The sequence below is a fragment of the Parambassis ranga genome, chromosome 9 (genome assembly GCF_900634625.1).
Source record: "Parambassis ranga chromosome 9, fParRan2.1, whole genome shotgun sequence".
Lineage (NCBI taxonomy): Eukaryota > Metazoa > Chordata > Actinopteri > Ambassidae > Parambassis > Parambassis ranga.
Genome location: NC_041030.1, coordinates 15,087,903 through 15,104,456, shown reverse-complemented (window position 1 = coordinate 15,104,456; position 16,554 = coordinate 15,087,903). Strand labels below are relative to the sequence as shown.

At 42.6% G+C, this 16,554-nt stretch overlaps 2 protein-coding genes across 2 annotated transcripts; one reads left to right on the top strand and one right to left on the bottom strand.

Annotated features, from left to right (window-relative positions):
* Positions 1-902: 902 nt before the first annotated feature.
* On the top strand, positions 903-5,822 carry c7a (complement component 7a). The gene is made up of 18 exons (XM_028414631.1): positions 903-1,070; positions 1,219-1,283; positions 1,398-1,476; positions 1,568-1,709; positions 1,784-1,928; positions 2,004-2,142; positions 2,218-2,361; positions 2,438-2,681; positions 3,211-3,324; positions 3,421-3,593; positions 3,677-3,905; positions 4,028-4,202; positions 4,317-4,404; positions 4,560-4,692; positions 4,763-4,951; positions 5,066-5,165; positions 5,259-5,440; positions 5,524-5,822. The coding sequence occupies exons 1-18, from the start codon at positions 1,065-1,067 to the stop codon at positions 5,706-5,708; spliced, it is 2,532 nt and encodes an 843-aa protein (XP_028270432.1). The 5' UTR covers positions 903-1,064; the 3' UTR covers positions 5,709-5,822.
* A 3,795-nt stretch (positions 5,823-9,617) lies between these two features.
* rgs7bpa (regulator of G protein signaling 7 binding protein a) lies at positions 9,618-15,293 on the bottom strand. The gene is made up of 6 exons (XM_028414632.1): positions 14,489-15,293; positions 13,511-13,677; positions 11,354-11,484; positions 11,086-11,230; positions 10,016-10,086; positions 9,618-9,843 (listed from the first exon to the last, which is right to left on the bottom strand). The coding sequence occupies exons 1-6, from the start codon at positions 14,636-14,638 to the stop codon at positions 9,752-9,754; spliced, it is 756 nt and encodes a 251-aa protein (XP_028270433.1). The 5' UTR covers positions 14,639-15,293; the 3' UTR covers positions 9,618-9,751.
* Positions 15,294-16,554: the final 1,261 nt, after the last annotated feature.

Genomic DNA, 16,554 nt, shown 5'->3' with positions numbered 1-16,554 from the left:
ATGGCCTGCCCCAGGGCTGCTAAAACACCAGTATTTCATGCTCAGTATTCCCTCTTGAGCTGCCAACTACATGATGGATATGCACAGCATGACACCATGACTGTATGTGCATAATCAGGCAGAGAGATGTGCATTACTTGTACAAATGAGGGAACACCTGCTCTTTAAAGAGTAAAAAATATCTCAAGTTCGGACATGAAAGCCATGTTTCATATTTATTATCCTTCCTCAAACTTGCTCAGTGTTGAATCCAATTTAGCTGTGAAGAGGAAAAAATTCTGAAATCTCTATTGCCCTCCAGTGTTTGCTAGACTAAATCACACCACAGTAGATGCGTGTGACTCAAGTGCAAGTTATACAGCTCCTTCAGCAATAAAGAAGAAAGGTTGAAGAGCGTGAACATGTGTTTCAGGAAGTATGATAGTCAGCACTATCTCAGTCAGTTCAAGAGCTTCTTACCCACAAGGCCATGGTGATGATAATTCATATAAATGAATTATCTTTATTGTCATTATGCATAGGATGCAATGAAATTCTGCATTATAAATTAACAATTACTACCAAGAAAGTCCGATCTGTGCAGACCTGTTTGGGGATTGTAGGGGTGCATGCAGGGCAGTGAACCCTCACATAAGAAGCTGGGGATCAATTCCACCCTGACATTGCAAGGTTAGGAATTAAACAGGGTAAGGAGGTAGATAAAGCTCACAGTTTGTCTTCAGGCTCACAAACCCCACCCCACCCCCACTCTTGCACCCCACAATGAACAAAGTGAAACCATCTCACTCCAAGAGGAATGTATTTATTTTCAGAACGAAGAACTTACTGGCAGCAGCTCGCTTGCTGCCAAAATATTTTCCTTCCCTATTTCCAAAGAACAGTGTGCGCGCATGGACACACACACAGACACATGCACACACTGCAGACTGCACACTCAAATCATGCTCCTCATGAAACCTGATGAGCTCCACGGGGTGTTCTGACTCCCCTGATCAGAACAAAACTCCAGCGTCAAAGCCTGTTCTGAATTCCTTTGTTGGGTTGTTGTCTGTGCTCTGTTCACCATGAAGGTAAGTACTGTACTTTGTAGGAAAAATTGCTGTCTTATGATAGACATTTCCTATGCAGCGATGTGTAATTATAATCTGCTTTCAAAGAGAAAGTATTTTCTCCTTTACTTTGTGGGTTACTGCTTTGTGTCTCTTCTTCTTTTCTTAGAAAATTGCACAACTCTGTGCAACATGTGTTTTGCCATGGCTTCTCTTTCTGTTCATTAGCAAAGGGTAAATCAGTTTTTCACTTTGCTCTTTCAACATTATAGCATAGCACATTTAAACATTTTAACTCTTTGCATTTATTGCTTTTATGCATTTAACTGTTTTGACTTCATCATCAAGGCTCTGTGTCCAGAGAGTACATTGTCAGTGGGGACCTTTTGGCAGTTGGTCAGAGTGCGATGGCTGCACCAAATTACAGGTTAGGAAGATTCATTAATCAGTTAAAGTAAAGTTAAAGTAATCTAACATTGATTCACTTTTTATTTCTTTGTGATGATGCTACATCACAGACTAGAAGCAGGGCTATGGCTGTCTACGCTCAGTTTGGTGGGAACCCCTGCATGGGAGCACGGACTGAAACCAGGCCCTGTGAAACCACAAAAAGTTGTCCTTTAGAGGAGGGATGCGGGGACAGATTTCGCTGTCGATCAGGTTAAGAATGAAATTCACTCCACTTTCCTTTCATATCAAGTTAAAAAATAACCATCCACCCTTGTGACCTGCAGGGAAGTGTATAAGCAGTAGTCTAGTGTGCAATGGAGATCAGGACTGTGAGGAGGATGGACTCGATGAAAATGGCTGTGGCGATCAAAAATACGTTGTATGTCAACAAACAGTTCCCCCACCTAACATTGAACCCATAGGACTCGGGTAAGTGACAAATCTCTATGGATACCTTTGCACAAGTAGAAATATCCAATAAGGCATTTGAATATTTCTGCACAGATATGACGTGGTGACAGGAAAGAGGAGAGGCAGCGTCATCAATACAAAGAGTTTTGGAGGACAGTGTCGCCCCATCTATAGCGGTGTCCACAGAGTTTTCTATCGGCTGCCTCTTAGTATTACGGGCTTCAACTTTTTGGTCGGTACCCTATGAAGTTACCGCTTCTAGTTGCATTTTATATTTCTTACAAGTGTGCAATATTGTTCTTCCCAGGTCAAAGTTCAGAATGACTTCAGCTCTGAGATGTTCTCTAGTAAATGGCACTATGCTAAGGATATCGTCTACCGAGAGACAGTGAGCGGGACCACAACAGGACATCGCAACTATGACTACCATTTGACACAAGACATAACTAATGTGAGTAGAAAACAAACATTTTGTCATTTTAACATCAAATGCCAGTGACAACAGATCTTACTTTTCCCCCTTATAGGAACACAGCCTCATGGTTTTAAAGAATAACATAGAGGTAGCCCAGTTTCAGAGTAACTCTCCAAAGTACCTCCCAATATCTGAGAGGTTTTGGAGGGCCCTGGCCAAACTCCCATCTGTCTATGACTACTCGGCCTACAGGAAGGTTTTGCAGGATTTTGGAACACACTATCTGTCTGAGGGAAATCTGGGGGGCTCCTTTGAAGTTTTTGCCACCGTTAGTAAAAATTATGAAGTTTTGAAAGGTAAGGTCATGAATTATGTTTTAATGTTTACTGTTGTTAAAAGTTTGTTGCTTAAGGTAGGAGAGGATGCAGCTCTCATCGCATCAGTGGAAATTGTGGGCGTCATCTCCATCAAAGAGGTCCATGAGCACACTAATTCAAAGTGAAAAAACTTTATTTGTCTCCGGGGGTATTTAAAGGGGGGAAGGGTCTAACCCTCCCCCCTAGGGTTCCTAGGGGACTAAGAGACTCTGGAAGTCCAATCACTGAGACTTAGCTCCACCACTTCCATCCATGGACAGATGAAATTGTGGAAGCTCTGATCCTCTGGCTCATTAAAAGCCACATTGATAATGTCAGCAGGTGTCACATTCTGTGCTAAGGGAGAATTTGAAGTGGATCATCCTTAAGGGGCTATTGCAGGGCTCGAATTTGCTGAGCTCCTGAGACAAGTGAAACAGATATCAGGAAATCTACCTTTTCAGTGAGTCAATAACTTGATTTACAACTGACCTCTAACCATCTTAGGCACTTTTTTTTTGTTTTTCAGTAAGTGAAAGTACGTCGATTAACGAATGTGAAAAAGTTAAACGCTGGTTCCTCTTCTTCCCCATCTACACCGAGAACTGTATAAACGACGGCAGTAGCAGTTCATCAACTGACCGTGTGTTATGTCTTATTTTTACCAAATATACCAACAACTTCTGAAAGCACTGTAAGTCACGTCATCTCATCTCTTTGTCAAACTACTTTTTTAAAGGCAAAGGTAATGTCCAGCCAGTTACTGACATAAAGGCAAATGCAGAGGGAGGAGACACCTCAAAAATTGCAGCACTCAATAACATCAAGCCTAATGACCTGGAAAAGAATTGGCAGTTGTACTCAGACTGGGCAGAGTCTGTCGGATCATTTCCACATGTCACAGAGCAAAAGGTGAGAGGAAACTTTTTGATTAAAATATTTATTTCAATGTATCAACTGATCAGATAATACAGCTGTGTGTCTTTTGTCTGCAGCTGCGACCGCTGTCAGAGCTGGTGAAGGAGGTTCAGTGTGCTGGGCTGAAGAAGCTCTACCTTCGTAGAGCGATAGAGCAGTACCTCACTGAGACTGACACCTGCCGCTGCCAGCCTTGCAGAAACAATGGTCTAGTTGTCATGGATAGAGATGAGTGCAAATGCATCTGCAAGCCTAACACATCAGGACTAGCATGTGAGCAGGGAACTGAAATAGAAGGTCAACCAGGTGGGTGTTGCCTTTCACACAGACCCAGAGCACGGTGCCAGGAAAGGTTAGCATCATGTCTCTCACATTGGATTGTGATACTACACTGACTTTTTGTGGTTTTGTGGGTTCTGCTCGTTAAGGAGTGATCCACGGCAGGTGGTCGTGCTGGTCTGCCTGGTCACCGTGCTCTGGGGGTCGGAGGTCACGAAGTCGTTCCTGCTCTAATCCTGCCCCTCAGAATGGGGGACAGTTCTGCATTGGAGAACCCACCGAGACATCATCTGACTGTGATGATGAAGAGCTGCAATACTTAAAGTCAGAGAGCGCTGCAGTCTGCTTGAGCAGTCTGAATTTCATAATAATCTAGACGCCACTAGTTGAAGCTTTGAATCATTTCTTTAAACTCTTTGAAACTTTTTTTTTTTGCAGAACCATGGAACCTCAGTGCTTTGACCAAACTCTCCCACCAATCCACAAATGTGAAACCCCACCCGCTCTAATTAATGGCTATGTCCTGGTAAAGATGAGGCCAAATCTTAACATTAATGCAGCAAATATTTAGCATTTTTGTTATCATGCAGTATCTGTTCAGGCTCCTAATAATCAGTCCTTTGTTGATAGATTTCTGCATATCAAAACTAACTTTTTCTACTACCTCCCGATGCTTCACAGAACCCTAAGGACCTTTACATTGTGGGAAGTAAAGCTGAGTACACCTGCATCTTTGGTTTCTATCTTGTTGGTCCCAGCATTATAGTATGCTCTGCTGATCAAACCTGGTCTGGAAGACCTGGATTGTGCACACGTAAGTCTGTATCAGGCAAAGTTTAACAATGAAAATGAATCACTTTGCTGAAGTTCACATTCTCTTTCAGCTTCAAGGTGCACAATTGAATCCCTCGCTGATGGAGTCACAGCCTCCCCTTTAAAGGGTGCTTATGGCATAGGAGAGTCTGTTACTTTGTCCTGCACAGAGGGCAGAGAGCTCCTAGGAGAATCGACGGTTACATGTGACCCCAGTCTGCATTTTTCACCAGACCCAGCAGGCATGAGGTGCAGCCAAGGTAAATCTGACCTCATATAACCGGCCTCACAGATGGGACTGCTGTGTAACGTGGCGTGACTGCAGTGAATTGTACTTTAGTTTTCATTTGTTCTAATTTCCGTGTATCCCACAGTCAGAACATCACCACCTCCAACTGCTCCTTCAGTGCAGTGTAAGGTGTGGGAGAAGCCACTAAGAGGAAAATGTGTCTGTAAAATGCCTTATGAGTGTGGGTATGTTTATTCCCCTAATTTGGTCACAAGACTTTCTTGGCTGCTATATTTCTTTTGTTTATTACATTTAATGCTAATCTTTCACGTCACCAGCTCATCTTTGGAATTGTGTGCCACAATTTCTGTTGGAAGACAATCCTATCTGAGTGTGTGCAAAATGCATGCACTGCAGTGTATGGGCAAGAACCCAGTAATAGCAGAAGACAGCGCCTGCAAGTGGCCACAGCGCAACACAGCAGGCTGCACTGGCTGCCACATGTGGGAGACCTGTGATGGTAGGAACATGCAAAGACACAGATAATTCAGAGCATTGCTCAGTTTTTATATTTTATTGTTGATTATCATATTCTTCTTTCAGATCAAACCAACACCTGTCGCTGTAGGGACTCCGCAGACTGCGCTGGACCCGGATTAAATGTGTGTGTCCGTGTTGGGGAGGATGAGACTGCAGCCACACAGACGATGAGTGAATGTGAAGCAGGGCTTCGGAGATGTAAAGGAGATAATGTTTCAGTTGTCAGTATCCTGCCCTGCACTTCCTGAGCGTTCGGGGTGTTTTACTATGCACATTAATCATATCTTTACCCTCTTAATCATCTTCACACATTTTTATGCATGTGTAAACCTGCACTAAAACATAAAATGCTATGATCAAGGTCTCTTCATTTCTGTATGTTTGTCAGGATTAATAATGCGAACTAGAAAAAAGTAAATATACAGCTGGTTTTTGTGTAAAAACAACACAAAACTATCTGACTGTAGCACGTGTTAATATTAGGCAAAAACAAACTCACATGAATAAAAATATATGACTTTTATGTAGAGAAGATTGAAGCAAGGCGTCTGGACTTGTAGAGTTTTCTAGAAGACGTTTCGCTGCTCATCCAAGCAGCTTCATCAGTTCTAACTGTTTGGTGGGAAACATGGTTTATATGTGGTTACAGACCTCAGTGGGTGGGTCTGGGTAAAACTTTAAAAAACTTACAAACAATAGCACTAAATGTTTCCATACTTACCTGTGATGTTCTGGCTGACTGGGCCAGGTGAGTCTAACGACTGGCTAACGACTATGAAACTGCCGGAGGGGGTCTGATTGACAGCCCTTTGTTCTTACTGTGAGTATGTGTAAACTTCCTGGGAATGGATGGAATCACTGCATTGTATGTGGTAGAAAGATGATGTCTGAGGCCACCACCTCTGTTAAGGGAAGTTTTTTCCAGCTTAACATAGATGGCTTCCTTGACTCCTCTTTCATACCACCTTTCCTCCCTGTCTAAAATGTGAACGTTGTTGTCCTCAAAGGAGTGTCCTTTGTCTTTGAGGTGGAGGTGAACAGCTGAGTCTTGTCCTGAAGAGGTGGCTCTCCTGTGCTGAGCCATTCTTCTGTGGAGTGGTTGTTTAGTTTCTCCAATGTACAGATCAGAGCATTCCTCACTGCACTGGACTGCATATATCACATTGCTGTGTTTCTCCCTGGGAATCTTATCCTTCGGGTGAACCAGTCTCTGTCTCAGTGTTGTCATAGGTTTGAAATGGACCGGGATGTCATGGTTGTTGAAGATCCTGCAGAGTTTCTCTGATACTCCTGACACATATGGAATGGAGATGTTCTTTCTCCGCCTGGTGTTGTCCTTCTTCTTGTTGTTGGGGGGTCTTGTTTTTGTGGCTTTGATGAGTGCCCACTTCGGGTAGCCACATGTTTGCAGGGCCTTCCTGATGTGGTGTTGCTCCTTCTTCTTCCCCTCTGAGCTGGTGGGTACAGTTTGTGCTCTGTGCTGCAGGGTCCTGATGACTCCCAGTTTGTGTTCCAGTGGGTGGTGTGAATCAAACAACAGGTACTGGTCCGTGTGTGTGGGTTTCCTGTACACTTCCACATTGAGGCTCCTGTCCTCCTCAATATGTACTGTGCAGTCCAAGAAGGCCAGATTGTTGTCCTTGGTGTCCTCGCGAGTGAACTTGATGTTATTATCCACTGCGTTGATGTGTTCTGTGAACCGTTCCACTTCGTTAGTCTTGATTTTGACCCAGGTGTCATCCACATATCTAAACCAGTGGGTGGGGGTGGTTCCAGGATAGGAACTCAGGGCTCTTCTCTCCACTTCTTCCATGTAGAGGTTGGCCACAATAGGAGACACAGGTGATCCCATCGCACAGCCGTGCTTCTGTCTGTAAAAGTTCCCATTGTACTGGAAATAAGTGGTGGTCAGGCAGAGGTCCAGCAGGTCGTCTTCTAGAAAACTCTACAAGTCCAGACGCCTTGCTTCAATCTTCTCTACGTATGATGACCTGGATGACTGAGAATCTTCATCAACATATGACTTTTATCTTACATCCTGCCATATCATTTTAATTGGATTGAGGTCTGGTCTTTAATTAGCCCATTCCAAAACCTTCATTTTTTAGGTGTAGATTTGCTGCTGTGCTCAGGATCATTGTCCTGTCAGTTTCGAGCAAGCTTGAACAGACACATGGCCTCACATTTACCTCTACAATACAGAGGAGTTTATGGTCACTTAATGACTGCGAGGTACCCAGGTGCTATGGCTGCAAACAAACAAGCCTAAATTATTACCTCCTCATTGTTGCACTTGTTACAGGGAGAGGTCGACAGTCTATCGCTGAGCTGACACACAGAGAGGGAGAGAGACAAACAACAACTCACACTCACTCCTGTGGCCAATTTAGAGTCCCCAGTTAACGCTTAGCTAACACACATGTCTTTGGTATTTGAGAGGATGCCTGGAGAAAACCCATACACAGGAAGAATGTGCAAACTCCACACAGCACACCACTGTGCTGCTATGTCACCTGCTAGCTCCCTTCAAAGATATACAGCTGAGGCCGTGGGCAATGCAATGGCCTTCGTTTTCTTACAAGAGTGGGCTACCTGGAAACGTTTATATTATGTTAGGGGGGGATACTAAACTGATCTGTTGGGACAGTAACAGAGAGAGAAGACTCATACAAGAGGAGTGCAATGCTACCCATGATGCTTGGCCTTACAAGTCAACAGTGGCAATGGGTGCCATCCAGGGAGGGAGATCATACAAAAAAGATACAGACACCACTTTCCAAAGCTCAAAGAGGCTGACTTCTACAAAGACAGGACCTGCTGCTCTCCTATGCCTGGAATAAATATGTAAAATTAAGATAAATTGTGTTTTCAAAACAAAGCACTTACAGCTTTATTATTATTATTGCACATCAGTCTGCAAAAAGTATGGCTTCATTTTGTGGAAAATAGCTTTGTAGATGTCCCATGAGATAATGTTTTTGAGATGGTGTATTTTCAATAGATGTTCTGCACTTACTAAACCAGACAGCCGCTCAGCCTGCCAAGCAAACCCCTGCTGACAGTCTATTCCTGCCTCTGGCTTGCTGCCCTACTCGCAGTGTGCGTGTGTGTTTCTGAACCACATAAAACAGTGTGAAGACACGCACTAATGTGTTGTCAACATGCTTATTGTCAGCAGATGTGTTCCTGTGTCACATGTAAAGTTATGTAGAAAAAAAATCAAATAAAACTTTAAAACACAGCTGATTTTGATTGTGACAAAAATGCAGACAATATTTTTCTCGTGTCAGCATTTGTCGCCATCCAGTGGACATTTCTGTGAATTACATGAAACACCACCAGTTGCTAGGTTTCAATAACAAAAGTTTTATTAACAATGTAAAATGATCTATATCAGCTTTGACTACTGTACTTTCATCTTGCCATAAACATTAAACACTATCTTTTATAAGCAAGACCCAGACCAGCTGCCCCCCCTCCCGTCTGCACTACTGTCTCAGACAGAAAGAGCCTCACTGCTCACACCAACAGATTCTTTGCTTCCAACTTTGAAAATAATTCAGAGAGCATTGCGTAAAGAGTATGTGTATATACATGTCTAATGTCTTGACTTATAGATAGATATTGTGTGCAAAGAAGTTTTCTTTTGAGTATTGTATCATATATTCCATTTTGAAGCTGGAAAGTTTAAAGTTGGGTACAGGTTCTTGGTTTATGGAAGACTAAATTAAGTACATTAAGAAGAAAAAACAGCAAGAAACAGAAAACAGAGACTGTAGTACACAACAAACTTACGCTGCACAACCTGTCACCTCAGCGTAGACAGACGAACTTTGTCTTTGCAAGCGCCATTCCCAGATATTTGAATGGCATGTATTCATAAGTTAACACATTATTTCCGACAAAACTGACATTTATATTCCCTTTTTAAAACATGGATCCTCATTTCATTCACTCAGGCTTGTGGAAGTAATTGAACATCGACATTATTTCAGGTCTTTGACACCGGACAAGCAGATATCTGACTTCATTTACCAAAAAAAAGGGAAAATCTGTTGCAAAATATCTTAAAATATATGTTCATGACTTTTTGTTTTCATTACATTGCAGTTTACAATTCTTCTTTGTATTACAAAATAAAATTATAAAATGGGCAGCCTCTAAAAAAAAGAGAGAAAGAGACAATTTATTTGAAAATGGCAGTAATAGATTGGTAGGAGACACAAGTGGTGAAGGACAGTGGGTAATGGTGTCTTTTGTTGCCGCCTCCTACCCAGGAAGGCGGGAACCTTTAGCTGGTTACCAGGCAACACAGCCCAAAGAACCGCCTCTTCCTCTGTCGGACAAGTGGGTAGGGAGTCAGGTTCAACAAACTGCTGTCATCTGGGCAAAAGAACACACGGATAACACTGCCAAGTCAGGCACTGCTGCTAGTTTTAGCTATCGTGTAGTGTTTTTGCTTTTTCGACGTACCACTTCTTTGATCCTCTTGACAAATTTTGAAAGTGTCATGGCTCTGTGGTGTGTGTGTGTGTGTGTGTGTGTGTGTGTATACCTTGGTTCTTCAGTGGTAAAGGCATTGTCTCCCTGAGTTTACTGAGAAGGTTCTTCATCTCCCTCATATCCCTGCAGTGATACAAACAGGAGTGTTGGTTCATGTTGACATCACTTCAGAAGAATTTACTCTGACTTATCATTTCAAGATTCACCCCAGCTTCAACTCTTACTTTTATCCTCAACCCAGGTCACAGGCATTTACTTTGCATCCGCTGATTTATGTTGGCACAACTTGAGCAGAAAACACTTCACTTATTTATGTAGCAGCATCTAAAAATACATGTTAGACATGCAACATTTGCACAATAAATAAAATGTGTTTCTCTCCAATCCCCTTAATATAATTAACACCATGACAAACACAGTACACTGTGTGAATTTGAAGCTGCAACGCCATCATTTTGTTCATTAGTTTGCAAGCAGTCAAAGTTTGATTTGACTCGTGATCCAAACAAAATCTCTACAGTAGATTTTTTTCCTGATTTGCTGAGTGCAGTATAGTAATTGCATACACTATAAATAAATTCTATAAATAAAATCTAAATTGTCATAACTCTATGTAACAATCTAGTATTTTGAGAAAAACTGCTGCACATCCTGTAAACAGATCTCTAATAAATAAAGCAGCAATGAATATTAATATTATACTACCACTGTAAGAGAAAAGAGGTGTGACCGAATCCATGCTTCTATTATAAATCACTGGCACAATATAAACAATATTACTGAGTATGACAAATGCATGTTTTCCTTGCTTTTTCATGTCATGCTCATTATTAATAAGCTATATCTTTTGAACAAGTGTAGTTAAACTATATTTAATTATTTCTAACCACATCAGATTTTCACATAAAACATCATTGTTGTGTGCTATTTACTTGGCTAGTGTGATAGATGGACCTATTTGTTTCCAGCATTGTATTTCTGTCCAGAATTATGGCAGAATCTGTGAATGTGCTCCCCTGTGTGGCTGAAGTTTGTACTGCAGAGATTCACTTCAACAAAACATCACAAACACACAGAAGCAACTCTGAAAAAAAACACATGAAGTTCATTTTGTCTACCTACTTTTCTATGTTGTCTATGTCAGTGGCGACCAGCCAGCAGAGCTGAGGACAGTCAGTGGGGGAGGAAGAGGTGTCCTCCAGGATGGGGATTTCTGAGCTCTCCTCGATCTTAGTGTCGATCCCGGGAGGGCCACTCGAGTCCTTACCTGCAGCACAAAGAGAGCAGCTTGAATTGTGTCTTTCTAAGGGGGGGTTTTAGAATGTTCACAACTATGCACATGTTTAATGGTGGTTTCTTGGCTACTTCTTATAATTTTGTGTGTAATAACCTTTCCTGTGGAGCTGCAGGGATCCAAGCAAACAAACAGATTTCAGCATCTCTGTAATGTACATCTCCAGACAGCACTGCAGCTGGATGAAGAGCCTGCAGATCTCAGGGTGGATCTCCCCATCCTCTGGCCTGAAATGGCACAGTAGTAAAAAACACTGAGGTTACAGATGAGCTGGAACTCAACAGCTGTGTGGATGAAAATTAAAAAATATATATAGATAGCTCCATCTTGGAAATAAAATAATCTGTATCCAGGAACTCAAAACGTATAGATGGTGTAGATGTGTGTTTGTGTGGTCCAAAAATCAGCAGCAGCTCAAGTTAAAAGGTGATCCATGTTATCCTTTTCAGACTGCAGGAGGTGAGATAAAAAAAAAAGTTAAGAAACCACAAAATAAAACAAAAGATTAGGTGACATATAGCATGCTTTTATTTTGAAAAATCTCAGCCATATTAAATCCCAGCATCAAAGTTGAAACTGCCACTGACAGACTGTTGTGTATTACATATTTGAAGAGGCATAGGTGCATGAAGGCAAATGCCAAACCTTTTCACTTTTCTTAAAATATCACTTTTTCTTGCTTTACACCAACCTAAGCTTATTTCAGAATATTTTATTTAACCATATCTTATTGCTCACTTTCCAGAGACACGACACAAACTTTGCAAAAAATCTGGTGTTCAAAGGGAACTCCAGCCGGCGATGTTCGGTGGGTCGTGGGTGTGATATCACATGGTAAAGTGACAGCGAGGGAAGGCGTGAAGCTCGCACCTGATACAAATATTTCTCACACAGATCACGCTGTTGAATTCCCCTCTTCCACCAGCACAGCTTCTCCTTGCAGTCCTCTGTATGCTGCCTTCCACAGTGCAGAGCTGTCACCAAAGCTTTCCATGCTGCCATTATTTAAATAAAGACCCATGATCTGTGTTGTCTAAATCAACCTGTGTGTGTCTCTAGTTGTGGAGACAGAGGTTTAAGGTGATGATGATGATGCAGTAGAAGCATCAGCAAGAAATTTAAGCAACTGTATAGGAAGTGTGTAATATGCACCATATATTGTTTATTGGAAAAAGAAGAAGCACTCTGGACTGTAGTGCATTGTCTAGTGGTTGAAATATGATCTTAATGTAGCCTTGGTATAAAAAGAAACACAAATTCCACCCTTCAATTAACCATTCATGCATCCATGCAGCAGACATGTTCACTGGCTGTGTGTCCCACATGCGTACTTGAAAATGAAAGTAAGGATTTGAACATGCATGAAAATAAAGAAGATTACCGCTGCAGTGAACCTGCCATTGTTCCAACATTGTCCAGGATTTGGCGAGCAGCTAGCGCTGCAGACATCCTCCAAATCTGTCTCACCACTGGCTTCAGTCTGTCTGATTGTTATTTAAGTAACTTTCAGGGTGCCAAGTCAGCTGGCATCTTAGCCTTCACTGAGGAGCTTCAAATCCCAAGCCTCTATTTGCCCTTCTTCCATTGGCACCAGTGCAGAAGAGCTGCTGTGGGCCAAAGTCAACAGTCCTTTCAGGCTTGTATATCACAGCACTTTCACTTGAACCTATCGCACTTGAAATGTGATTTAACACACAAAACGAACCATGGTGGCTGTTTTGTTGTTTGTTTGTTTTTATAGATGTAAAGATGTTCACAACAAATCATCAAAAAAAAACAACAACCCACACACACATACACACACAGAGCCACTCTCACAATACAAAAGCGTCATTGACTCCACATTATCTCAGATATTCGTCCTGGGAAGCATTCCCCCTTCCAATCCATGCATGAATGTTTCAGGCACAGCTAATGGCAAGTGATCAGTTACAGTGTGGTGCTGTGATTGCTTCCTGGTAGAGCTCTTCCATCTAGCAAATTAGACATGTCATGATGTTTTAAAGCTGATCTCATGTTTTTTACACATGCTTAAAAACTCACTCGTTGTAATGGTGCAAACATTGGAATGACTTCTCTGCAAAGCTAAACACTAGCCTAGAAAAAAATGGGGATGCTTATGCAAATGTAGAGATTTACTTTGGTAAAATTAGCTACTTGACACCTTGAGGCGCTGCAGCGTTGCAGAGCGCCCCGTTTTGGAAAGCTCGGCATTCATTTTCAGCACCACGGACAGCGTCTGTGCCAACTCACCCCGATATCAAGGAGAGACTGTGGTGCGCCGCTCTCGCCATTTCGCATCCTTTAGTTCGGGTCTTCAGCATCTCGGCCCGTAAGGAAGGACAATCCACTGTGATTTCCCCAATGGAGATGACCAGCTCACGGTACAGAGCCACAAGTGTATTGAATTCTTGAACGATCTGTGTTAGAAAGAGACAAAAATAACTTAGGTTAAGTAAGAAATGTGGCTACACAGAAAACTTTAACACCTTCCTGCTCTGATCAGTGCACACTTAAAGAGGCCAACTGGTGCAGGATTGCACATGCTTCAGCGGTATTTAAAAAATAAATGCAACCTTGCACTATGCAGGAACAAAAACCAGAGAGTCATGAAGTCAAACATCTTCGTCAAAATAACCTGCAAATTCACTATGCACGCTGAATCGTCTGGAGGTCCCATAATTATCCTAAATTTGGAGCTGAAGCTCGGAGCACAGGAGTACAAGTGCTTTTGCTCGTTTTGTGCAACTCCTGTATCCTGCTGTTGTAGTCCTGTAAGCGAACAGCGAGGCTCCATGACGATCAGTGATGTATGAAGGGGTGAAGCAGTGCTACAGTGTGTACATCATTCCTGTCAGCGCCTGTCAAAACACAGGGCATCTGTGCCACGGTCACGAACGCCTCCGTGGTTAATCTTGCAATTCAGGCAATTTTGAAATCAGCCCAAATCACCAGCAGCTTTTCACACTCTAAATGCAAATCGCAGTCAATCTGCACGCCGAGTGTTCTGTTCGGCTTCACTGCCGACAAAGCAATGCAAATGCATAAAGCTATTTTTAGGCTGCAAGCCCGGGTTACTGTCTTTTTTTCTGCAGCTATTAACAGCTGTCGCCTGTGCACCCTGCAAGTACGGGATAGTCGATCGTCCTATAGAACAAAGAAAGGTTGGGACAATAACACAGCAGTCCTGATTAGAGGCACCATGCAGGCATTGGCGTGCCGCAAACCTACCATTCTGCAGTCGGCCACGGCGCGCTGAGCTTTGCGGGTGCTCTCGGTGCTCTCCCTCCTCTGTGGTTCTCGGTAAGGAGGCTTGCCGATCTGGAAGATGTTCCCGGCGGATCTGGGGCGGTTTTTGCGCCCATTCGATGCAGAACTCATGCATACACATCCACTATTAAAACAGCCCTAGGACAGAACGATTTTGTCTTATCCCCCCCAAACTCTACCACTTTCTCTCTTCCTGCCTCACCTCCTTACTCTTCACCTTATTCTCTCCTCCGTTTACGCTCAGTTCACCTTCGCCAACTACTGGACGGGTTGAAGCTCGATTATTGCTATTGCTCTCTCTACCTCTCACGGTCTTTCCCTCTCTATAGTGGAAGAGGAAACAAATATTTTCCCAGACGAGCTTGAGAGCGCAGGAGAAGTACCGGATGAGCGCCCGTGACTCCTCTCCGCATTGCCTTAACTGCGACGGGGCGCAAGTCACCTTCACTCCAGCAGCACACGGTGCACAGTGAAGACTTCACACCCAACCCGGAGTCCAGCTAGCTGAGGTGTCTTTTCTGACGCACCGATGTGAAGAGGAAACGCTCGCATTCACGGATGTTCTCCAAATGCAACCATTTTTTATGATTGCGCGTTTCCATTAAGCACCAATAAGACGGGCGATAACGATCTTTTCTTCACTGCAGACGAAAGAAAAAAAGAAACACTCAGTGTCCACACAGATAATTCCGCAGCAGCTTCTGTGCCCGGAGACAATCTGAGGAAAAAAATAAATAAATCCTGGTATCGCGGTCTCAGCGCAGCTCCCGGTGTCTGTTTCTTTGAGTGTTTCCAGAGACTCGGGCGGGCCTATCTCTAACCTTGGAGAGGAGGTAGAAGACGAGCAGTTGCTACAGGCCTGACGTGATTCTGGGGCTGGTAACACTGCGCACCCTAAGGACGCGAATACTAATAGGGCCCATCAACTCAGACCCCTGCCCTGTGTTGTTCCTAAACTCCTGAACTGCAGGGTGTTTATATGGCTCCATCCAATAAAGTCAATTCAACATTATAGCAATAAAAGGAGTCAATCAAAACTTACTGAATATCACAGATTAACCCTTTAATCTGTGATCTTGTCGTTTGCATTCACTGTGGCATGGCCAGGGGTCATTAAGACACTTATGGAGCATGTTGGTTGAACAAACTTGGGGTAGATACCCCTTTAACTTCAGAGGATCTTAATATTGTAACTGTAACCAAAAAGACTGCAAACAAATGAGTAAGACGCACATCCTTTTACTGTAAATGTGCTGCCTCTTATTGACTATTCGCGTGTGTTTGCTTTTCACAACCACAAACAGAAAAGTATGTGATTGATCCTCTGAATAAATTAGAGGTCCATTTCACTGTATCATGAGTGCTCTACACAAACTAGAACATTATTATTAATTCACAGGAAGACTTTTTGAGTGCTGAGAGAAGCCACTTCTGTGAGCATAAAGAAAAACAACATGACATTTTATTTAAATGTAACATGCATGTTTTATCTTGGTCTGGACCCCATAGCTCATCAGCAATGACAGGAAGTCGTTGTTATGACCCCAAAGTGGGCATAGCGCCATTTTAATAGACAGAAGTTACTAAACTTCATTTGTCATGGCCGCTCTGCATGATGTCTCGCACATCCTGTCATGGTGCAGGAGAACCCAGAGGTGACCCAAATATATTCATCATGAGCTGCTTCATGTCATGCACCTGAGCAATTTCCCAACTTCAGTAATGACACTTTAGGTCGTTCTGCTCTCTGCTGTGCCAGCAAAACACCACAAAGCTTCACCTAACACTTTGTGTTGTGCTGGGCAGTATCATTTGCAAAGTTTAGACATAATAAATTAAGGTAAAAAACTGTACTCTGTACTGTACTGCAAGATAAGAATAAAACATCTCCTAAAAATTGGTAACTTAATAGCATTAAAAAGATCAGGAATAAATTGTGTTTATTTGCATGACTAAAAAAAGGAAGCTGTATGAACTTTATTTGAAATAAAATACAGCATACTTACAAATATGTATTCCCTCCAGGG